The sequence below is a fragment of the Zalophus californianus genome, chromosome 7 (assembly GCF_009762305.2).
Source record: "Zalophus californianus isolate mZalCal1 chromosome 7, mZalCal1.pri.v2, whole genome shotgun sequence".
NCBI lineage: Eukaryota > Metazoa > Chordata > Mammalia > Carnivora > Otariidae > Zalophus > Zalophus californianus.
The window spans coordinates 129,604,225-129,628,436 of NC_045601.1; the positions used below are offsets into that span (position 1 = coordinate 129,604,225).

At 37.6% G+C, this 24,212-nt stretch overlaps 1 protein-coding gene and 1 pseudogene across 1 annotated transcript in view; one reads left to right on the top strand and one right to left on the bottom strand.

Annotated features, from left to right (window-relative positions):
• Nucleotides 1-690: 690 nt before the first annotated feature.
• OFCC1 (orofacial cleft 1 candidate 1) overlaps nucleotides 691-24,212 on the bottom strand; it is a 65,778-nt gene continuing 42,256 nt past the window's right edge. The window contains exons 7-10 of the mRNA XM_035728348.1: nucleotides 15,841-15,927; nucleotides 9,169-9,237; nucleotides 5,649-5,809; nucleotides 691-798 (exon numbers count right to left, since the gene is read on the bottom strand). Coding sequence (XP_035584241.1) covers nucleotides 691-798; nucleotides 5,649-5,809; nucleotides 9,169-9,237; nucleotides 15,841-15,927 — 425 coding nt within the window. The remainder of the gene's footprint in view (nucleotides 799-5,648; nucleotides 5,810-9,168; nucleotides 9,238-15,840; nucleotides 15,928-24,212) is intronic.
• Nucleotides 13,789-14,359, top strand: LOC113927398 (annotated as a pseudogene).

The following is a 24,212-nucleotide window of genomic DNA, read 5'->3' on the forward strand; positions in this document are numbered from 1 at the left end:
CAAATATTTTTAAATATAATTGAGATGATATGTATGAAAGTACAAATCCTAATACTCCACATAGAGACATTAGACTGTATTAGAGAAAATTAATATTGGAGAACATTAATATGCTAATGATATCCATGATAATTTTACCCTTTCAGTTATCTACAGCATTCACTCATTTATTCATTCATTCATTTAAAAATGAGAGTATACTTTATGTTTTCTGCCAGGCTCTGGACTTGGTTTGAAGATTAAAAAAAAATGGACCTTCATGTTAAAGAAGCTCATGGAATAAAGCATAAGTATCTTGACTTATTTACTGAGGTACTACTGTAAGTGTTAAATATCATGTACGGGGGTTTCCTTCTCTTGAACACAATGTAGCATTCTCATTTCTGTCTTATTCAGCACAAATTTTCATTTGCTGATATGTAACTGAGGGCTGAGTTTCTGAAGAAAATTTGGTTATACAAGGAACTTTGTAAGAGAATGGGAGGAGTTGGGCAAAGAAGAGAGTAGAATTATTAAGTAATTTGTCAAACTGATGCTGTTTTGTTTTACAAATATACATAATAAAATCATGTTTTGTATGACATTCTCAACATGATGAAATTGAAAAAAAGAGTTATATAAAAAGTAGCATGCTCTGCTCTCAAACAGCAAACAAGAAACCCTTTCATCAATATCTGTGTTCCAGAAATTTCAATTTTGTCTCAATAAAGGTGAGAGGATATCTGGCCAAAATGCTAACTGACAGCCTCTTGAGCTTGCCTTGAACTTTGAGCAAGCTTGATTGTTGGTGGTGGTGGACTACATATTGATAAAAAGATAAAGGTGAATGGTTAGACATGTCAAGAACCACTTTACTACAATTTGAAATATAGGAGTTTAGAATAGGATCTAGAAGTTTAATAGAATAGGACAATCTGGGGCACCTGGGTGGCTCAGTCGGTTAAGTGTCTGCCTTCGGCTCAGGTCATGATCTCAGGGTCCTGTGATCGAAATCCACATCAGGCTCCCTGCTCAGCGGGGAGCCTGCTTCTCCCTCTCCTCCCTGCTCCTGCTCTCTCTTGCTATCTCTGTCTCTCTCTCTCTCTCTCAAATAAATAAGTAAAATATTTTTTTAAAAAAAGAATATGACAATCTACTGAAGATTAGTCAGCTCTCCTACTTTGTCTTTTCCTACACATGGTGGGTTTGTTTTTTTTTTACTTTAAAAATTTTCATTTATGAGGGTTTTGGGGCCTGAAATCTTCTTTCTGAATTCTTTTTTTTTAATTAACATGTATTATTTGTTTCAGGGGTAGAGGTCTGTGATTCATCAGATCAGTCTTACACACACAGATGGTTCTATTAGCACATATAAGCCTATACTCCAAATCACGACATTTTCTCCTTCCTTGACCCGATTCCACGCAGCGGTGGGGCGGCTTCTTATCCTGGAACATGTCCTAATAGGCTCCTGGACTCCCACAAGAGCACATAAGCCATACTCCATGGCTTACTGGAGTACTAAAAGAAAGGCATTTACCATTCATCTAAAATAAAGAATTTTTGCACTTTAGATTTGTATCCAGTAATAGAACCTCAAATTCTCTGACAGTTTAGGGATACTGAATTTTCAGCTCTAAGAAATTATGCTAATGGAGGTTTTTTAAAGAATGATCAGCTCACCCAGTCTCTAGATATATAAAATGTTATCCCTGGACCATGTCTGCACACCCAGAGACAGATGCTTGTAGAATTAGTCGCCTTACTCATTCAGAGGTTACTGTTATGCTGTGTGCCCACACATTTTCTCATGATATAAATTTCTTCAGTCACCCCAGTTGCTTAATTATCAGCTTTAACACCTCCTACTATTGGAAAGGAGGAAAGAAAAGATGGAGAAAAATTTATGTTTTGGTAGGAACTAAAAATCTTATGAATCACAGCAAAAAAAAGATAAGATGTAAAATAAATCTCAATGAAAAAAGTAACAAGTCAAAACATTTTTTTGTTTTGCAAATCTCTTTTCACTTAGAAGTGCTGAGAAAATGTGAACTGACAGTAAGTAAATAAACAGTTGATTGTGGCTGCATTAGATAAAGATTTTCAGAGCAAAGATAACATCACTGAAATGTGTTTATTCATTCTAGATGGTAAACTGCTGTTCCTTCAGTGCCAGTCTGCTTTGGCAAGAATGCCTCCATCTGAAACCTTTTGTTTCCTGATCATTCTGGGATGTTCAAAACGTGTGCCAGGTAACTAATGAGGAATTGAAAAATAAATACATACAATGGAGGCCAAGTAAGGAAAAATCGAAGCGCCATAAGTTGGACAGTACATTTTTCTTATATAGATTTAACCACATATTAAAACTGAAAAGGATTCCATGAGGTTCTTAATTTGGAAAATTGTATTTCTGCTCTGGAGAGCCATCTTTCACATTTGTAATAATAGGGCATTTTCCCTGCCTACTTCAGAAAAGCCACCAAATGTGGCAGATGCTTACAAACTATGGACCAGGGCGGTGTCATTACGGTTTCCCTTGAATTAACATGTGGAAAAAGCACTACTGCTTTTTTTTGCCACTATGAAATAATGTTCGCACTCTTGTTCTGTTTATAATTTTATTCATTATATCTGAATTTATATTTATATTATAATTTATTATATTTAATATAATTTATACTTTATATTTAATTTATATTTACATTAAATACATTAAACATAATGTATTTACATTTTAAAAATTTATAGTTTATATATTAAATTATGTATAATTTAATTAAAATTAATTTAATATAAGTTAAATACAAAAATTTTTATTTTATATTAAATACATTAAATATAATGTAATGTTTAAGGAGTGAAAGATAAGCTATGGTATTGGTTAAGTAAGAAAATAGAAGTTTAGCTCATATAAATGTCTTTAGTGATTTTTAAAAGTCCACTGTATCTCAAAAAGTTTTCTATGCTAACCACAGAGGAGAATATGCTCTCGCTTATAGAAAATATACTGATTAATCTGCTAAAGTGTCTTATAAACATCCATCTTTTATTTATGGAGATTTTACTATGGATTTTACACATCTCTGTTTTCTCTTATATTCGAGTGAGGGTTCAGACTTGACTCTCACTCACACATGATGCTAGATTTCATTCAAAATTGCCCATTGCCAAATACCAGGCTGTTATGAAAAATTTAGAAAAGTAGGGTTAGCTGCCAGTACACACTGATAAGCTTTTCAGAGTGTTTCCCTGGAAGATGCTTGGTTCAAACTAATATGTTACTTCACCACTATCCTAAATGCTATATTTCATTTTTAAAATCAAGACAAAAACTTGGGATGCCTGGGTGGCTTAGTGGGTTAAGCGTCTACCTTTGGCTCAGGTCGTGATCCCAGGGTCCCGGGATTGAGCCCCGCATCGGGCTCCCAGCTCAGTGGGGGAGGCTGCTTCTCCCTCTCCCTCTGTTTCTCCCCCTGCTTGTGCTTTCTCTCTCTCTTTCTCTCAAATAAATAAATAAAATATTTTTAATTAAAAATAAATAAAATCAAGACAAAAACTTAAAATAATTTTCCTTATTGTAGTACATTACACATAAACCATTTCTTAAAACCTCCAGAAAACATAGCTTCCTAACTGAATAAACTAAATATATGAATTATTATTAAAATTCAGAGGAAAACCTAATCTGCAACCGATTAAGAGCAGGTACATCACATATGGTAAATATTAGGAAATGTCCAGGAAAACACTTCCCTCTGGTAGCTAAAATATAAAATACAATTATTTTATTTTTAATTCAATACTTATTCAAAAAACAATGCATTATTGTTTACTGGATTTCTTCTGCGATTCAATTTGTTAACATTATGCACTTAATTGCTGAGTTTTATTTCTTACTGGATAATTCTCAGACCGAAGTCATTTCATGTCTTTCTTACAAGCTTTCTAATGTCTATGAGATATATAAAGTCAGTGCAAATATTTCTAAAGAGTTTTATATACTCAGGTAACTAAATTACAGCAGTAACAATTAAAGTAATAGGTCATCATCTGCATGACCCTTGAAATGGGACATCTCAACTGACTCCAAGACTCAATTGACTCTCAGTTGCATGCCCCTTGCAATCCACGGTTGCTCTTTTGGTTTTGTAGCACGCAGTCTTATTTTTTTTTCTCCAGGATACACATCAACTGTCAGGATCTCTGTCTGTTGAGTTTTCCCACAGTAATCTCTGTACCAGACAATTCCCAGCCCAGTAAGTCCCTGTGATGTTTTAGTAAAGGTCCTTTTCATCTCTTCATTTATTTTTATTTTTTTTTTGCAGTCTCAATTCTTTGTCACCCCACAACCACCACTAAAGGCCACGTAATGTTGAGATGAAAGGTCCGGTATACATTAATAGGTATAGATAAATCGTTTGAGAACAGACTCACCCAACAGCTCTCACCTCTATTGAGATCTTCTCTTTGGGACACCTGAGTGGCTCACTTGGTTAAGCACCTGCCTTTGGATCAGGTCATGATCCCAGGGTCTTGGGATCGAGCCACATGTCGGGCTCCCTGCTCAGCAGGGAGTCTGCTTCTCCCTCTGCCTCTCCCCGCTGCTTGTGCTTTCTCTCTCTCTCCCCCTCTGTCTCTCCCTGAGAAATAATCTTTTAAAAAAAATTTAAAAATAAACACCTTGATTTTTGTAAGTATCAGTTCACCCTTACAATAGTAATAAAAAGTAAGCATAGGTGGGGTGCCTGGGTGGCTCTGTCAGTTAAGCGGCTGACTCTTGATTTAGGCTCAGGTCATGATCTCAGGGTTGTGAGATCAAGCCCCGTATCTGACTCCACGCTTAGTGCTGAGTCTGCTTGAGATTCTCCCTCTCCCTCTCCCTCTGCCTTTCCCCCCACTCCCTCTCTCTTTCTCTCTCCCTCTCTCAAAATAAATAAATAAAATCTTTAAAAAAAAAGTAAGCATAGGTAACAGTCTCAACAAATATGTAATATGAGTCATAAGAAAAGAGAAACATCAACTGCCAGGCATTTGGACACATTTTATTAATCCTCACCACAACCATAAAAGGCTTAAATTATTTCATCCTACTTTACACAGAGATTCAAATTCATATAAATATCAGGACCAAGGATGAAAGCTATAAGCTCAAACACCAAATGAGAGGTATTTTCCTGCAGAGAATGTTCAGGGGACTTCCTGACACCATGAAAGTGAGAACATGGAGAGTGTTGGCGTGGGAAGGGGACAATCATTTCTTCTCTCCGCATGCCCCTGCCATTTAAAGATCACCTCCTTTGTGCTGGATTCTTTATGAATGACTCATCTCCTCCTCCTCTAACAATGCACTGAAGTAAGTACCACTCCCCTGGTGATATTTTTTCCTCTTTAGCCTGACTCAGCTTACCTTTCTTCTCGGGGTAAATGAAATAAAACCAGATGAAGTAAAATTAAATTGTGTGATATTGATAAATAGCGTAAGTTCTGCTTGCTAAAAGGTATATGAAAAATAAGGGAAAAGATTTGGGCAAGTCGTGAATCATGTGTTCTAGACAGGGGTGGGTTGGTGAGTAAAACCAATGGATGATGTGTAGGACTGACATTTCAACTTGCTATTTTAAAAAGAGAGATTATCTTACATTTCTCGATATACATTTCACACTGACCTGTTCCAAAGAAGAACTTCCAGGCAGAATTATACTTTTCTGAACACGTCTAGACGCCTCATTGTAGACAGAAGTGGCTTGGCTGTCCTCTTTGCGGGGTTCGGGTCTCTTTCTGGAACTCACTGGCTCTTCAGAATCCAGAATCTCCTTGAAGCTCTCATCTATTTACCCCAAGAAAATCACATGAAATTTGACTTGCTTTTTGTCACTTTAACATTGGCTTAAGACCCAGTCATCTAACTACATTTTTTCTTATCGGGGATACAGCTTGGTTTTCCATAATCTACAGTTTAGCAAGTTATTCTCTGTTTAATGTACTGGGAAATTGCTAAAGCCCAGAACAAGTTTTATGATTAAAAAACAAGCCCAATGCCAACAACTTTTGTTCCTCCTGTCATGTTCCCAAAGTTGAGTCAAGTACAGGCTCTGCCTTGAAAGCCTTTTTCCCACTTACCAAATACCTCCTGAAGTGTAGATATTCCGCTTTTCTGTGTGTTAATATTACATGTTGTTTACCTCAACGTCTTACCAACTTGCTCACCGTTTTGCTGAAACCAACTTGGGAGATGAATATGTTTAGGAGAAGCCAGAGCACTTGGATTCATTTTTCAAGTTAGGATCCCTGAGAACAGTTCCTGAGCTTTGCAAACAGAGGGACTTTATCTGGGTTGCCTTGTTAATTTGCATAGAAATGCCTGCATTTATATAAATGGTATGTGTGTACTTTCTTTCTCTCTCTATCTTCTGAAAACAGTATCATCTACAAAATGCATTTATTCATCTAGCTAGATGCACACTGTAAATATACAATAATCCTCTCTCTTCCAGGCTTGGGAAAAAATGCTGGAAGATAAAATGTGGAATTTTCCATGCCTCCAAAGTTAGAATTTTAACAAAAACCTAAACACTTTTAACCAAAGGAAGAGAGCTTGGTGTCCAGCAGGACATGAGGTAGGATACTGGGAAAGAGCCCTGGGCTTCAGTGTCCAGAGGATTGGTTCCTTTGTTCACTGGTTCACCGTATTACCTTGCACAAGTTTTTAAACTTTCTAAGTCTCAAATATATCCTCTTGTACAACATAGCTGACCATATAGTACTGACAAATAATACCTGGCTATTCATTCTGTAAGTTCCATAAGACTTTTGAAAGCTCACAAATTATTTTGAAAATCTATCAGATGCCACCTGTAAATGTGTACATGGATGGTTTCCAGGATCCAAGCTGCAAAGACTTGTCAGAATGGAAGGGACATAGTAGGTATAAAAGGGCATTGCTCAATGCCTAGCACACACACACACACAAATATTCAATATATATTTGCTGACTCACATATTAGACTAAAAATATAGAAATCTCACTAATTTAAACATAGCCATTTTTGATGCTTAATTTTATGTGTCTGCATGGCTAGGGTACGGTGCCCAGTTATTTGTTCAAACACCAGTCTAGATGTTGCCAGTGAAGTAATTTTTTTAGATGTGATTAACATTTACATTGGTAGATTTTGAGCAAAGCAGATCCCCCTTCATGATGTGAGTGGGCCTCATCCAGTCATTTCAAAGCCTTAAGAGTAGAGATTAGGGTTTCCTCAAAAAGAAGGAATTGAGTCTCAAGACTGCAACATTGTCTCTTTCTTGAATCTCCAGCCTGCTGCCCTGAGGAATTATGACTCAAGATTTCAACTCCTGCCTGAATTTTACATCAACTCTTACCTGAATCTCCACCCTACCAGTGTGTCCTAAGGATTTCAGACTTGCCAGCCCCCGTAAATCTCTTTCTCTTTCTATTGGTTCTATTGAAATCTGTTTCTCTGGGGAATCCTGATTAATTCTTCATTCAAGTGAGGATCTTTCAAAATGAGGGATCAAGCTGGCCTGAAAATGAGTCTGTTTGGTTTATAAAGACAAAAAGAAATAAAAAGTTACACAAATTGATAGTAAAAAAGCTAAGGGGAAATGTATCTAGGCGGGAATAAAATTTTTAGGGGATGCTACTCTGTAAATGGGGATTAAAAAGGTGGCCTAACCTTCAGGATTGTTAGGAGGTTTAAGTAAGTTAATACTTACCGTATTTAGGGCGCCTGGGTGGCTCAGTTGGTTAAGTGACTGCCTTCGGCTCAGGTCATGGTCCTGGAGTTCCAGGATCTAGTCCCACATCGGGATCCCTGCTCAGCAGGGAGTCTGCTTCTCCCTCTGACCCTCCCCACTCTCATGCTCTCTCTCTCTCTCTCATTCTCTCTCTCAAATAAATAAATAAAATCTTTAAAAAAAAATACTTACCGTATTTAGAATTGAACAGTGGTTAGGACAATGCCAGGTACCTGGTCAGCACTCAGCAAATGTTTAGTTGGTATTAATTTTTTCATCATTATCAATTATCTTCATTATTCCCTGTGTGTGTGTGCTTATGATGTCTGCCCATGTATTAATGAATAATTTAATCCCCATAACTACTCCATTGTGGGAGGGATCATATGTCCATTTGGCAGAAATGGCAAAAAAATGTTAAGAAATTGGCCCAAGGTGACACAGTTACCAAATGGTGAAGACTAAGCATAAATGTATTAGAAAAATAACTAAAAATATAGAGGACTTAACCACGAGTCCCATCTCCTCACAAGTATTTTAAAGAATTATTTAAATTAGAAAGAGGGCGCCTGGGTGGCTCAGTTGGTTTGGCAACTGCCTTCGGCTCAGGTCATGATCCTGGAGTCCTGGGATCGAGTCCCGCATCGGGCTCCCTGCTCAGCAGGGAGTCTGCTTCTCCCTCTGACCCTCCCCCCTCTCATGTGCTCTCTCTCTCTCTCTCTCATTCTCGCTTTCTCAAATAAATAAATAAAATCTTTAAAATAAAATAATAAAAAAATAAATTAGAAAGAGACAATGATCATTTGAGAAGAACTAAGCACATACTGAGAAAAAAAAAATACTTAATGAATTTAAATACAAGTGGATACAACAATTTACACTTAATGCTTTGGTGAAATCTCCAGTGTGGTTCTGGCATGAATTTGTATGTGTTAACCTAAGAATTTAGATTTTAGTTTTTAAGGGATTATCTTTAAATTCCTATATTAATACACATGAGAATTACTTACTTAAAGAGCCTAACATTCACAAGTATGAATTCCCATACTAAGATTAAAAACAATATACTGCTTGTTTTCTATCACCCAAAGCGTTTATCTAAAAGCTAAAATACACTCTTTAAAAAGAGTGGCATATAGCACCATAGTAGAGAATCCAAATATGTCATATCTCCTTGTAAGATCCTGCAATAGCAAGTAAATCATTTCACTATTTAGGGTTATAAATTCTATGTAATTCTAGAAAACTGAGCCATAGTTACCTTTCCCCCCAGCTTTAGCTATATTTAAGTATTTGCAACCATCAAAGACACACACAGGTCATCAGTGAGGGGTTATGTTTAGAAAACACAGATCAGGATTTGCAGGAAAATGTCTTAATGAATTTACAACCGATGTTAATATAAAAGATTGAAAATAATTAGTCTCTTACCTTGGGCTTCTCTTTGTCCATGCTTGTCAAACAGCCTCATTAATCGATCACAGAGAATTCTATTATCAACTTGTAGGAGTGCTAAAAGAACATATTTATGATAACTTTCTCATCAGTTAATTTATAAATATGCAAATTGAATTACAAAAAGAAATTATTAATCATTGTGGCTCTTTAGTTATTTTGTAGGTCATAGACACAAATTCTATTCAATATGCTGCCTTCCTCTGAAATAAAAAAAAACCTTTTATAAATCAATGATAACGGAACAATGACTTTTAAATGTATATTGCAGGGTATTCATAATAGGATACTTCTTCTCCAATAAAAATGATCTAAAATTCAGTGGATTATGACATGCACTACACAAAAGTCATTTTAGAACAAGCCATTACGGTTTGTCAAATCATACAACAGAATATATAAAGCAAAATGAATGAGTGTTTTCCACTACCTACTGTCTGCATATGCTATTTTTTACTGCATATATGTAAGAAACAACAAACTTAAGTGGCATTAGGTGGTGTTAAATTCTTTTATATATGATATTGCAATATAATAGCCAATACAAGTGCTACTTAGTTCTTTTATGAATTTAAAGTAACAGGCTCATGTAACTAAAAAACAGAAACCAGCCAACCAACCAAACATATAAAAAAACAAAACAAAACACATGATCAAAAAAACACGGTTCTGGAAAAGGGTTTAAAGAGTCATCTAGGTAGGTCTGCCACTGGATAGAACCAAACATAAATGATGCAAATTTGGATGACCACCCCTGTCTTGGAATAGACATACATACATCAAAATGTTCCCCTTCTTCTAGGAGGCAAGTGGATGAACTAAACTGTGGTTGTACCCTTACAGAGGTAGTTTTGATAAAGCCCACATATTTCTACTACTTCTCACTTTGTACCCCATGGGTGAGCCAACTCAGGATGGTAGTCAGTTCTGCAACTCACATCTGAAACTCCAACATCAAGTGTTCTAGAAGAGCCTTAATGGGTTTTCACTGTCCAAGTGAGAAGTTCCTGAAAATTCGAGGTCTCCCATTTCCATCCATCCCTATGATCTTTTGAACATCAGTATTGGAAAGAAATTCACTGTAGCCTGTGCTCATGGACTTGGGATGAGTAGTCAGGAAAGCCTAGGCTGCCAGAGCCAGATAGAATGTCTGAAAGTGTAACATAAAAAGGTCTTTGAAGTCAGCTTCTGCTCACTGAATGCTGCAGATGATTTTCTCAAGTATCAGTTGACCTTCAAATGTTCTTTTCCTGCCAAGAGCCCGCACAAACCTCCCACCACTCCAACATTTGGGGGAAAGGGAGAAGGGGCCATCCCCAGAAGACATTTTGCAGGTTGTACATTAGGGAAGCATGAACTTGTATTCCGGCATTACCTGGAACTTGATAACTCTTAGGGAGAACAGCAACAAAACTTATAATGCTGATATATGGCTCATAAAAGAATCTTATCTAGAAATTAACAGTGAGCAATAGCAGATGCATAGATGGGGAAATCTCTGCAGACGTAATAAAAGTCTCACTATAAGGACTAGGTAATCCTGACAGACCAATGAGGATCACAGAAAAGAATAAATGAACATACATCTTGCATGTCAAGCAAACAGATAGGCAAAACGTAAATGGCATTAATACAGAGACACCATCTTTAGAGAGAGGCAAACCTATGTCCAAATCCCAGCTCTGCCACTTAACTAGCTCTGTAATCTTGGGGCAACTTCTTAGAGTCTTTGAGCTTTAATTTCCTGCGCCCCCAAATGGGATGGAAGTGAGGGTTAAGAAGATAACACACATAAAGCATGTTGCTTCATGCCTAGAATATAGTAGGGACTCAGCCAAGGGCAGCCACCCCCATTTCCTTGTTTGTTTGTTGTTAACTACTTAGTAATTGTATGAAGTACAGAATTTTTCAATAGTTTAGGTTCTGTCATTCTGAACTAGTGTTTTCGTTTTCATTATGAAGTAATGAATTATAGACAGCTTCTGACTTGTTGTATGAGAGGAACCTGAACAAAAGTTTCTAATTCCTTCCGTAGGCAGACCTGGTGAGAAACACCCTCAGTGTTGTCCCAGTAGAACCCTGGAGGGTCAAATGGGTTACATAAGACAGGAACTGAAGGCAAGAGAATGTCCCCTTCAAACTTAAATTCAACAATTTGAATCAATCTGCTTACTTTCCCCTTCGGAAATTTTCCTCAAAGGGAAAGGTGGGGAAAGCCAACAGGAAAAAGGCAACACCTAATGGAAAAGAGAACAGATAGTGCCAAAGATAGAGATCAGATTTCCACTCCATGCTTGCCAAATCTCTCTGATCTTAAGAAAACTACCAAATCTTTCTCAGCTTGTTTCTTCATTATAAAAATAGAAATAACGACAGCTACTTTGGACGGTTTTGCATGGGCTGGCCAGAGCTGCTATGTCCAGCATAAGACACCCCTTGAGCACTCAGGAAGTAATAATAACTCCTGTGTACAGAAGGCTCGCCATGTTTGGGATATTATGCTTAGCACTTTCCATTCATTTCTTCATTTTTACATTCACTCAACAAAGATTTCTCAAGCCAGCTCGTGCTCTATGCCAACTATTGTGCTATGCCTTAAAGAATTCATCAGTGAACAAGGTAAGCAGAATCTCATCCCTCTTTGTGTTCAGGAGATGGTCTAATAGGGGAGAAGCACATTTCACAGGTAACCCCACTAATAAATAGTTTAGTGATCATTGCGATGTGTTTGATAAAGAAGGTAGACAGGGAAACATCACTTTGATTAGTCAGGGGAGTGGATAATTGACATGTAAGCTGAATCTTCAGGAAGAGAGTACAATGGCCAGTAAGGAGGCTGTCCCAGCACCTGTGAGCATTCAGTGTCCAGAAGGAGCTCCATGCATATAAGGTACAAAAGGAAGTCCAATGTGGCCAGAGCACAGTGAGCAAGTGCAGCGGACCTGAGATGAAGAAGGAGAGTAGAGTGGTCTTTACCCTGAAAGCAACAGGCAATAGTAAGAGAGCTTCGATGGGGGATGAGCAAGATGCTATGTGGATAATAGATTAAAGCAAAGGAAAAGTGGGTGTGGACAAAAGTAATCCGACAATTCCAGGCAGGAGCTGGTGTTCACTTGAGACTGAGAAGGAAGAGAATTAAAGTCTGGTAATCAGGGAGAACACATTTAGCATGTCAAATCCATGGGCCTCAACACTCCATTATTATGTATTAATTTGTTATTATTAAATGCAACAGGTGATGGTTAACTTGATGTGTCAACTTGGCTAGGCTGGGGTATCTAGTTGTTTGGTCAAACATCAGTCTAGATGCTGCTGTGATGGTCTTTTTCAGATGTGATTGACATTTACATTAGTACACTTTGAGTAAAGCAAATTACTCTACATGCAATGTGGGTGGGCCTCGTCCAATCAGTTGAAGGTGTGAGAAAAAATGCAGGTTTCCCAAAGAAGTGATTCTCCTCAACACTGCGATATAGAAATTATGCTTCCACTTCCAATCTGCTGCCCTGCCAAATTCAGTCTCAAGACTGCATATCAGTGCTTGCCTGAATTTCACATCAAACTTTACCTGAATCTCCACCCTACCAGCCTTAGCTTTATAGATAGACTTGCTAGTCCCCACAATCACATGAACCAATTTCTTAAATCTCCCTCTTTCTATCTGCCTGTCTCTCTCTGCATATACATATATTGTATATGTATTATGTACATGTATGTTATACATGTATTATGTGATATGTAGAGACAGAAAGAGAGCCTATTTATTGGTTCTAGGTTCTGGTTCTTTGGAGAACCCTGACTGATCCACAAACTAATATTACTTACATCAAATCATATCCAAATTGTAAGATAATAAAATGTTGTACAGCTATGTAGTAGATGCCTTGTAGCAACACTCAGATCTATTTTCTATATTAAGTAAAATGTATTGACCAAGAACCAAGAACCAATTGTCCACTATTTTTACAATCTTTGCTAGATAAAAAATTAACATAATATTATCCTTCCAGTATCTACTGTTAAAAAAATAAAATAAAATAAAATAAAATGGTAAGGTTGCCTGGGTGACTCAGTTAAGCATCCGACTCTTGATTTCAGCTCAGGTCATGATCTCAGGGTCGTGAGATCGAGCCCCGAGTCAGGCTCCAGGCTCAGCGTGGAGTCTGCTTAAGACTCTTTCTTTCCCTCTCCCTCTGCCCCCCCACTCACCCCCTCTCTCTCTCCCAAATAAATAAATAAATCTTTAAAAAATAAATAAATAAAATTAAAAAAATGGTGGTGGTGATGGTGGGTTATCGACACTGAAAAAGAGTAATAAATTCTGTTTAACATTGAACGTTATCTAACTGATATCCCTTTATAGTTAACCTCCAAGAAGCACAAAGTAAGAGTAAGCGATTAATTATAGTTATAATACTGTCCTCGATTTCTTGTACATTTACTTCTTTGTATAGGCATTCTCAAATCCCTCTTTCATCTATATTTGAACTTTGCTTTGACCATATGCATTTACATTTCTATTATAAGCTGTCTCCAACTATTTTGGAAGCAAGTAGAGGACAAATTATAAACAGCTTTGCCACACCTACTGTGAGAATGGAGACCATTCTCAGCGATCAGACTGTCAACATTCTGAAAGTGTCAACATCACTCTGAAGGGACACTGTTATGGTGAAGGGCCCCAGAGGAACCCTGAAAAGAGACTCCAAGCACATCAATGTAGAACTCAGTCTCCTTGGAAAGAAATAGAAGAGGCTCTGAGCTGACAAGTGATAGGGAACAGCAAAGAACTGGCTACTGTCCACACTGTCTGTAGTCATGTACAGAACAGGGTCAAGGGCGTGACACTGGGCTTCCGTTACAGGATGAGGTCTGCGAAAGCTTACGTCACCACCAACGTTGTCATTCAGGAGAATGGTTCTCTTGTTGAAATCTGAAATTTCTTGGGTGAAAAATACATCCCCGGGGTTTGGATGAGGCCAGGTGTTGCTTGTTCAGTAACTCAAGAAAGATGAGTTAATTTTTGAAGGAAATGACACTGAACTGGGATCACACTCAGCTGCTTTGATTCAGTAAAGCCACCACAGTTCAAAACAAGGATGACAGAAAATTTGGAGATGGTATCTATGCTCCTGAAAAAGGACCAGTCTGGCAGGCTGATGAATAAGATCTAAGTTGCCCAGCTACAGAAAAAGAAAGATGCTGGATGATTTTTCAGACTTAGTTGTGGTCTTTTAAAGATGCAATAAAAGCTGTATTGATTTGAGAAAAAAAATTATAAACAAATAAAAAACAAATAAATATGAGAACAAAGCTGAACTAGGGTGAAGATAGATGGGGCAAACACACAAAATGCTGTGCGTTGCACCTTTGCTCAGGCGGCCCCTCCCAGGCCTGTTATGTCCCTGCATGGTCTTCAGCTCTGTGCCACAGAGGATGTGGAAGGCGATCTTGTGTTCATTGGCACTGTCTATTTCCCTAGATGAAATAGGCTTGAATAGCCGGCAAAAAGAAAAAGAAATGATTACTAACTGCAGGCTTAAAACTTGATATAAAGACAGCTGCCTGCTCTGAAACACAGGACCCAAAGTGAACCCCAGGCATTGGGCGATCACTGCTGACTAGGGAAGAGTGGCCCACAATATTTTGGGTCACTTGCCTGTCCATGTTTACAGCCATTCCTCATCATATATCATTGAGCATCTTATTAAGCCAACTTTAGTCCTCACCTTACAAAAACTCCATCAAACACAGCTATATATTGTGATCTCCAAGGATTTAAAACAGATTTCAAGAAGAATCCAATTGATACTCCTCTCCAGAATGCATTGGGATTATTTTTCATCCCCCAAGTGTGTTGGGCAAATAAAAGGTTGAGATTTTTCCAGTTTTCAATTCACCTTCATTTGAGTTACTGGTAAAAACTGCCCTGAGAGTAAGTTCTTGCCTTATCTTGTACATACGTATTTTGATGATATCCGTGGATTCTGTGTCATCTAAAAAGAGGTGTAGTTATTGAAAACTGTCTTTTAAAATAATTTTTGCACCGTGCTTGAGCCCCCCTATCTGTGAGGATTTACCTCATCTTTCCCTAAAAAGTTCAGATTCAGTGACTGGTGCCCAGTGTGAGATGTCATCTTCTGAATTGTTATTTTACAACTGCAACAGACTCAAGGTTATAGAAGAAGAAATCATCAGACCACTGCACCTTTGTGGTTCAGAACCCAGGCAGAGGTGCCCGGCCTCCAATGAAAGGAATCAGTAGTCACCATGCATAGAATCTTCTTACGCTAGATGAATTTTGCAATTCATCAAAGAATGCTCATTTTAATCTCAAAGAGCAGAGATGGCATTTGTGAAGTGATGATGCTCCTCATACGCATAACACGGGCCTTATAATGACACCAAACCGCTTCCGGCGGCAGTGTCAAATGAAAGCAAATTCCTGCTTCTTCTCTCTGACCAGCTGGCTGTCCTTGATCAAAAATTACCTTCGCTGCCCATCATGTTGTTAGTGGTTAAAACTTACCATTTAAATTGTAAGCTGCAAAATCTAAACGGAACTGCATGTGTGATCTTTGTCACCTCATTTTCATGAATGGAAAAGAATATTCTGACACAAAAATTACATACTTAATTCTAGCTCACCCTCTCTGCTGACCTCCATCCCACACTGCCTTGGGTTGATTTCCTCATCCATCAGTGGGTCAAAGTAATTTCTGCTGTATTCATTTCCTGTGGAAAGTACATGAAGTAAGGGTCAGTGATTATTAGAAGCACATGAACCAAAATGTTAATTTTGAAATCGACACCAGCACAGAAGGGCCATTTTAGCTACTTTATAAGCTTAATTTTTGTACAAGTCCTTCCAGGCCTCCCTTTTTTGTAATTATCATCTTGCAAAAGGTCAGAAAAGGTAATTCAAGAAACGAGTTCATGCTATCTTTCGGTTGCTAAAAAATTAATGAGAATATGATCAAATGTAGACTTTAGAATAACAATAAAAAAATGTAAGCAAAATTATGTTTAGGATATACTCAAAGAAACGGACACTGTTGGATTATAATGATGTTTAGGGTTCACTGATCATTCTGTTTACCCACGTGTATATCCATTCCCCAAGTCTACCGTGTTGTTGTTTCCAGAATTCTGTCATCGATTTCGTAGTGTCTTAATTATGAGAAACTGTAGCAAAATTTCCATGTCGACAGTTGAATAAAAAGAAAGAGAGAGAAAGTGAAAAGAAAGAGAGAGAAAGAAGAGAGGGAAGGAGGGAAGGAAGGATGAAAAGAAGGAAGGAAGGGAGGGAGGGAGGGAGGGAGGGAGGGAGGGAAGGTAAAGGAGGGCAGGAGATAAAGAGAGAAAAAGAAAAGAAAGTAAGAGGTCTTTTTTGCTCTGTCAACTTAAGTTACATGAAGGGAAGGTACAAATGATCTAGTCAGAAATTTTATTCAATACACATCAACAATCTCAACAAACAATCCCAAAATCCTCACTTTATATTTCTCACTTACTTTTGTCCTTGTCTCGATAATCAAACTGTAGCATCGAATAAGACTTTGTAATAGAGAAAAGGGTCTGTTATCAATTTTCCAAATCTAGTTTCATACTTCCTGCAGACTGAAATGTATATGTCTGTTGCTAGCAATTTGCATTCAGTAAAATATAACCTACACTGACTATAATTCAAGTTGCCTCAAACACTGCGAAAGAAATAAAGCATCGTCGACCGAAAACAACAGTAAGGTTGCAAGTATTGTTCACAAGAAAGGGTTAACAAATACCAGGTATACGGTGATCCTCCATTGCATATTTGATTTAGGATCAAAAATAATCCAAACAGCAGCTCCTTTTCCAAGACTAAATGGAATTTTGATATGAACCGAGGTTTAATTTATATTTCTGGACTGGCACATTTTCATTGTCAGTCTCTGTTCTATCAACGTAGTAAGTGCAAGAACTGAAAATCTGCTTTTCCTTGAGGTCTCAATAAAGAAAAAAATAAATGAGTTTCATTTTTGTTACCTTATCTGTCAACAACTACTAGGCTGGTATGAATCTTGGCAGTCTGTAATCAAAGTCTTATGCACTGCAATAACACAGTCATTCTACCTCATTCATGTAATTGTTTTTGGTTTTTTTTCCCCTCTACCACAAAGCACTGTGGTACCCGAAGCACACTCTTCCATATGATAGCAAAATAATTCGCCTCTATTAAAGCAAAAGTGACAGTGTATTTCTATTTTTTTAATAAAGATTTTTATTTATTTGAGAGAGAGAGAATGAGAGATAGAGAGCACAAGAGGGAAGAGGGTCAGAGGGAGAAGCAGACTCCCTGCTGAGCAGGAAGCCTGATGTGGGACTCCATCCCGGGACTCCAGGATCATGACCTGAGCCGGAGGCAGTCGCTTAACCAACTGAGCCACCCAGGCGCCCGATAGTGTATTTCTAATTATTATCACGTACCCACAGGAGTCTACCATGGGGACCCAGATCCTGCAATCACCCCCATTCCAGTACAAGACTCGATTCTTTGTCTACTGAAACGACTTTGTAAATAATACCAACTTAATCAAGACCTTGAAGAAAGAAACGGAGCGCAGTCGTTTTTAACCAAAAGTCTGGAGTTTATCTGGTCTGTAAGTTCTCAAACCCTCTTCATCCCCGCTCTCAGTTCAAAAAGGAGGGTCCCGCCCAGGGGCGCAAGAAGGAAGCCTGTGCGCAGGAAGCCTCCAGACCCCCAAGTCTCCCCTCGGGGGCCGGGTGCTTCTGCACGCAACTAGGACATGGGCCCCTCGAAGGTCTACGCATGGTTTTTCAACATCTAGGCAAATCGCGCCTCCCACATTCAGGCTGGGTTGAGGCACACATGGAAATTATAAATGCCACTCCTCGAGTGATTTCTGTTGTGCTTCGCGTTCTGGGATACGGCAAATAGCATTTTACAGGTAAAGGCTTATGAGGAATCTTTACAAAGAGGCAATCCACGGATTCCCTTTAAGCATCCCCAAATTCTACATTATATCATATCATATCATATATTATATATTATTTTCATATATATTGTATAATTCATATATTTTATATAATTCATTTATTTTTACAATTTATACATTTTCCACTATATTTCACATTATGTTGTGCATTACACTTGTTTATTGTCTGTCTGCCCCCTACAAAAAAAATTTAAAACTAAAACAAAAATTTTTTTTAAACTAACCTAAAAGTGCTCCATGAGGACAATGACATCATCTCTTTGTTCACTGCAACACCCTCAGTGGCTAGAAGCGTGCCTGGCACGCAGAGGTACTCATAAATCTGAATTCATTTGTTAAATAAACCTCTCTTGGGAACCTACGTCAATACCCAAATTCTTCCCTTGTCCAGATGTTCTATCTTGATTAAATGAGCAACTTTTTTTCCACCCTTTATTCATCTCTTCCTTTCTATTCCCCATCTCGTCTATATTTTCCTTCAAGACCCCTTCCCTTTGCTTTTGTAACCGAGTGCTTTCTAGGAACCAAACATTGTGTCTGGATTTTAAAAACAAACAAACAAAACCCTGTGGCCCTGTCTTCAGAGCACAGTGAGCTCTGAGAACAAGGAAGAGAGACATGGACAGTCTGGTAAGATTTTATATTGTGGTAAAGGATGGAGATCTGTTTGGGCACAGAGCAGGAGCATCCAGCCCATACTGGGGACTTCAGAGAAGTCTCTCTGGAGAAACTGCTATCTGAAGTAAATTTTTGAAACTTCCTCACAAGTCCCAGAATTGAGTTCAACTCATGTTTTTTTTTTTTGTTTTTTAAGGTTTTATTTATTTATTTGAGAGAGCAACAGAGGACCAGAGGGGACGGAGAAGGACTAGCAGACTGTGTCCTGAGTTCGGAGCCAGAGGTGGGGCTCAATCTCACAACCCTGAGATCATGATCTGAGCCAAAATCAAGAGTCAGATGCTTAACTGACTGAGGCACCCAGGGGCCCTTAACTCATGTTTTTGTTCAAATTATTATTAAGTTGTTTTACAGTGTCACTTTATGCTGTATGATGTTTCATATCTATTCATTCGACCAATATTTAGTGAGTGCCTATTATATAAATACGTCAGTAAAATAAAACACTCAAAATTCCTTCCCTTCACAGAGCTTACATTCTGGGAATGGAAAAGCAAATGAGTATATGGGCGCTGGGTGGCTCAGTCGGTTAAGCGTCTGCCTTTGGCTCAGGTCATGATCTCAGGGTCCTGGGATCGAGTCCCCCTGTGGGGCTCCCTGCTCAGCGGGGAGCCTGCTTCTCCCTCTGCCTCTGCCACTTCCCCTGCTTGTGCTTGTTCTCTATCAAATATATAAATCAAATCTTTAAAAAAAAAAGCAAATGAAAATGTATACTTTACAGTTTTTTGATAGTGACTAGTGACATAGGAAAAAATCAGAGCCAGATAAGGATGATTATGCCCCCCGCAAGGAGGAGTAGGGGACACATCACTTGCATAGGCCTTTATTTCAAAGTAAGAATGAAAACTCGGGATTAAATCACTATACTCTCAAGACTCTGGAGATAGGGAATCCATAATGTTTATAGTAATTATAATTACTTATAATTTATATGTAATTTATAATTATATGTAATTTATTTATAAGTAATTATAATACTTATAATCTATTATTTGTAACTTATTACAATTTTGCCAATTTCTTGCTATAACATAAATCAGCCTATGAGTCAGATAAGAACGTACTCTTAAATATCAAAACGATTCCTCCTTTTCATTGGTATATCTTGCCTTGATAAATCAATAACCTAAATACAGTAAGCAGAGTTTAAGACAATGAAATACATGGAGCTTATTATAAATTTGGAAACAGCAGACTTCATCTTAACATTAGCTCCTCTGCTCGTATTTCATTGGATAGTGTCATGATTTAATACAGAAGGGTGGTTTCAGAATAAGGTGTCTATTACCAGAAGGTAGGTTACCAATAGGATAAATTTCTGAAAGTGCCCTGATCATTCCGAATATGCTTTTGGATATATCTACAGTCATCTCTCAGGAAAATTAATAGACCCACTGAGAAATTCAAAGTAGGGCGTTTAGCAATGTACATACAACAGATTTTAATTTGGCTGATATTTAACTGTTTGTTATAGTCAGATGAATAACCTGAGAATTGCATTTGCAAATATATATACATTAAAGTATGGCTCTCCACTGAAGCAACTGGGTGCAATACATAAATTAATAAATCAATACACTGGTCTTGTCTGCACTCTAGATAGTCTATTTTTGTTTTCAACCTCCTAGAATTAGCTGTTCGATGTTTAGAATCGGCCTCAGCTAATGCTTTGCTCGTGCTGCTTTTTACTGATCTGGGGGAGGAAAGCACATGTACTCGCCTCTGCCCTTCCACACGTATCAGGTTCATTTAACTCAGAACAGCACAGAATGTAATCAGGGCTTTTACTTAAATTACACCGTACGTGAACTTTGGTCAGGAAATCCTCCAGTGTGCACCCATGCAGTTCCTTGGGGGCTGTAAGAGCGAGAATGAAATTGCCCACCAGAGGAAGGTTAGTGTGAATCATGGAAGTGTCTTGGCTCAACGAGGCAATCACTTCCTTTCAGATCAGCTAGGTTAGTTCCAGAGGAAGAAAATCTGAATGCGTCTGTCTGTTCCTTGGGAGGTTTTTATGGACTCCATTCTTGTTCTTTTCCTGTGAATCTACCTGCTTCCGCTCAGCCTTTTATCACCAATCATCATGTTTTCTGTAATATACTGTAAGTTAAATAAGTTAAATGAACACAAAACTTGCATGTAAACTAACTAACTAAACAATTTACATTCTATGAGTCTAGCTATGCACCAACATTTTACAAACTAGAATGTTCTCCTGAACGGTATTCCTCTTAAAGGCATGAAGCCTCCATAACTATAATTAAATACGAGTCCCATGAACTTTATGAATAAATTTGAGAAAACTTCCTATTTTCCCCTCTTTGAAAATCCAATATGAAGAACTCAGGTTTAAATGTCCATAAGGCCAGATGTATGAAACATAAACGTGGAAATCAGGGGCTGTACTAGAATATAGCAAGAGGAGACTATGTCAGACTCAAACATGTTCTACCATACTAAATCAATCCAAATACTATTTTATAAAGTTGATTTACAAACATACTCTAAATTAAAGGCAACCAAAGACACGAGAATACTTCTTACTATGATAAAGAATAGTTATCTTAAACCGAAGTCTTCATTATACTAAATACCTAAATAGAACAAAAAGAAAACCTAATGACAAAAACCCAAAGTATGACTCAACTGTTCACTATCAATATTATTATTCAACATTCTCCTAGAAATCTTGGCCAAAAATGGGGGGGGGGGGGGAGAATGAGCTAAAATTATTGAAAATAATTATATTTTGTATAATTATTATTTGAAGATAATATGCTTCCCTACCATGAAAACATGAGATTTAACCAAAAAACTTTTAGAACAAAGAAGAAATTATTGGCATAATTGCTTGAAAATAACCAGATAATCATTAAGAATCATTAACTTTTTGGGGCACCTGGGTGGTTCAGTAGGTTAGGTATCTGCCTTCGGCTCAGGTCATGATCTCAGGGTCCTGGGATAGAGCCCCATGTCCGGCTCCCAGCTCAACAGGGGGTCTGCTTCTCCCTCTGCCCCTCCCCCCTGTTTGTGCTTTCTCTCTAATAAATACATAAATCTTAAAAAAAATCATTACCTTTTCTAAATACAAACAATAGCCACTTAGAAGATAATGAGTATAGAAAACCCACACGGGGAAGAATGAAGGGGAGTAAGTCAGAGGGGGAGACGAACCATGAGAGATGATGGACTCTGAAAAACAAACTGAGGGTTCTAGAGGGGAGGGGGGTGGGGGATGGGTTAGCCTGGTGAATAGTATTAAAGAGGGCACATTCTGCGTGGAGCACTGGGTGTTAGGCACAAACAATGAATCATGGAACACTACATCAAAAACTAATTATGTAATGTATGGTGATTAACATTACAATAAAAAAATTATTTAAAAAAAAAGAAAACCCACAGCCATAAAAAAGCTCCAGACAGCTCTCAAAAATTAATTTATTTATATTGGACTTTTCATAGGAATCCATAGGTGGTCTTCCAGAATATTCATCTTATTCAGAAATCCAAACTAAAAGACATGGATGTTTTCAACAACAGGGTTAAAAACAGCAAACGGACACCAGTTCCTTTTTCTTCTTTATAGAAAGGCTAACCTGTGACAATTGCTTGGTTGTGGACACTATATCCCAGAGCTGGTGCCCTGCTGGACAACTTAGCTTTCTCCACTGCTTATTCTCACTTCCTTTCCAAATCTTGTGGGTATCTGAGATATCAGTGATTTGAAAATCTAAATAGGGTAACAGTTGAAGTTTGCTAACAAGTACTAATTAATTGAGCCATATTCTTTCTTCCCCTAAGGCCCTCCCTCGTGGTAAATTACAGGCATCTTAACTTTCAAACCACTGGAGTGTTGTTGAGTGTATAACTGCTGCAACGCTTTATCCCCTGCACCCCAAGGCACTGAGGCATCATGGGCTCCCCTGGACCTCAAATCCTCAGAGTTAAAGTATGTCCCTAAGGAGCTAACTTCTAAACAGGAAGATCTTTCCATTACTTAAGTAATGGTAATAATTCAAAGGTTAGGTATAAATATATTATTTTTTTACACATGTTTAAAAGTCCTTCCAAAAATATCAAAGTAGGTTTCCTTTTTTTTCTAGTTTGAAGCCTGGCAATCTCATTCTACCTGGAAATCAATCAACATATGTCGTGTATAATATCGCCTGTCAAATTAGGATGTACCTAAAATTAGACATCAGTCACCCTCTAAATCTTTTTGATTGTGCCTTCATTCATTTAACAACACATCTTCCTCCTAGATCTGAGATTACTTGTATAAATGCACTGTATTTAAGTCTTCATTCTGGTAGTAATGTTTTCATAACACTACAACACACTTTAATATGGAAGCAATCAATATCATGGATTATTAGATTTCATTTAAACAATCTTAATTAGTAATCCTTTCTCTAAAAAATCTGGTAATTTATAGACATCTATGCTTATCTCATAAAGCAATGGTTCAAGACTTCTCTTGGGTTTTTTTATAAGGTTTTTGGTCAATTAATCTGATGAAGACTAAGGAAAATCATATTTTCTGTAAAATTATTTTTAATAGAAAACAAAAATGATCTGAAGGAAACTCTAAATGGAATTATTTGGAGATTAAGGACTGGTTTATACTAAAAGCATAAAATACAAGGTCATGAAAAACTTTTCAAGTAAAATTGTTCTTAAAATGGAAATGCAACTATTGAACTCTGGTCAACATGATGACTGGCAAAGCTTGAAATTTATATGATGTTTCATTGATATAGTGTAACTTCTTATTCTGGTAGAAAAATACGTCTTTCAAAATTTCACCAGGGGCACCTGGGTGGCTCAGTTGGTCAAGCATTCGACTCTTGATTTTGGCTCAGGTCTTGATCTCAAAGTAGTGAGATCAAGCCCCGCGTCGGGCTCCAGGCTCAGTGCAGAGTCGGCTTGAGATTCTCTCTCTCTCTCCCTCTCCTCCTCATACTCTTTCTCTCTCTCTCTCCCTCACTCAAAATAAATAAATAAATCTTTAAAAAAATTTAAAAATAAAATTTCACCAAATATTTCAGGAGATGTAGGTAAACAATTCAGTAACATGTCCAACTGCTAACACACTGCATTGTTAATGTATCAGGAAACATTGTTCTCTCAGTTCTTTTACTATGTAGCTGTTTACAGTAGGAAAATAATTGGACTTCTGTAATATCAGCTTATGTACTATCCAGTCTAGCATTTTTATGATTCTAAGATTCTTATCCATACTTTTCACCATCATATAGATTCCTGTGCTCACATTTTTATTTTAAAGCTATATGAATTTCACTGGCATATAAATAAATCCAGTGAACTGGAGTAACAAGGCAATAT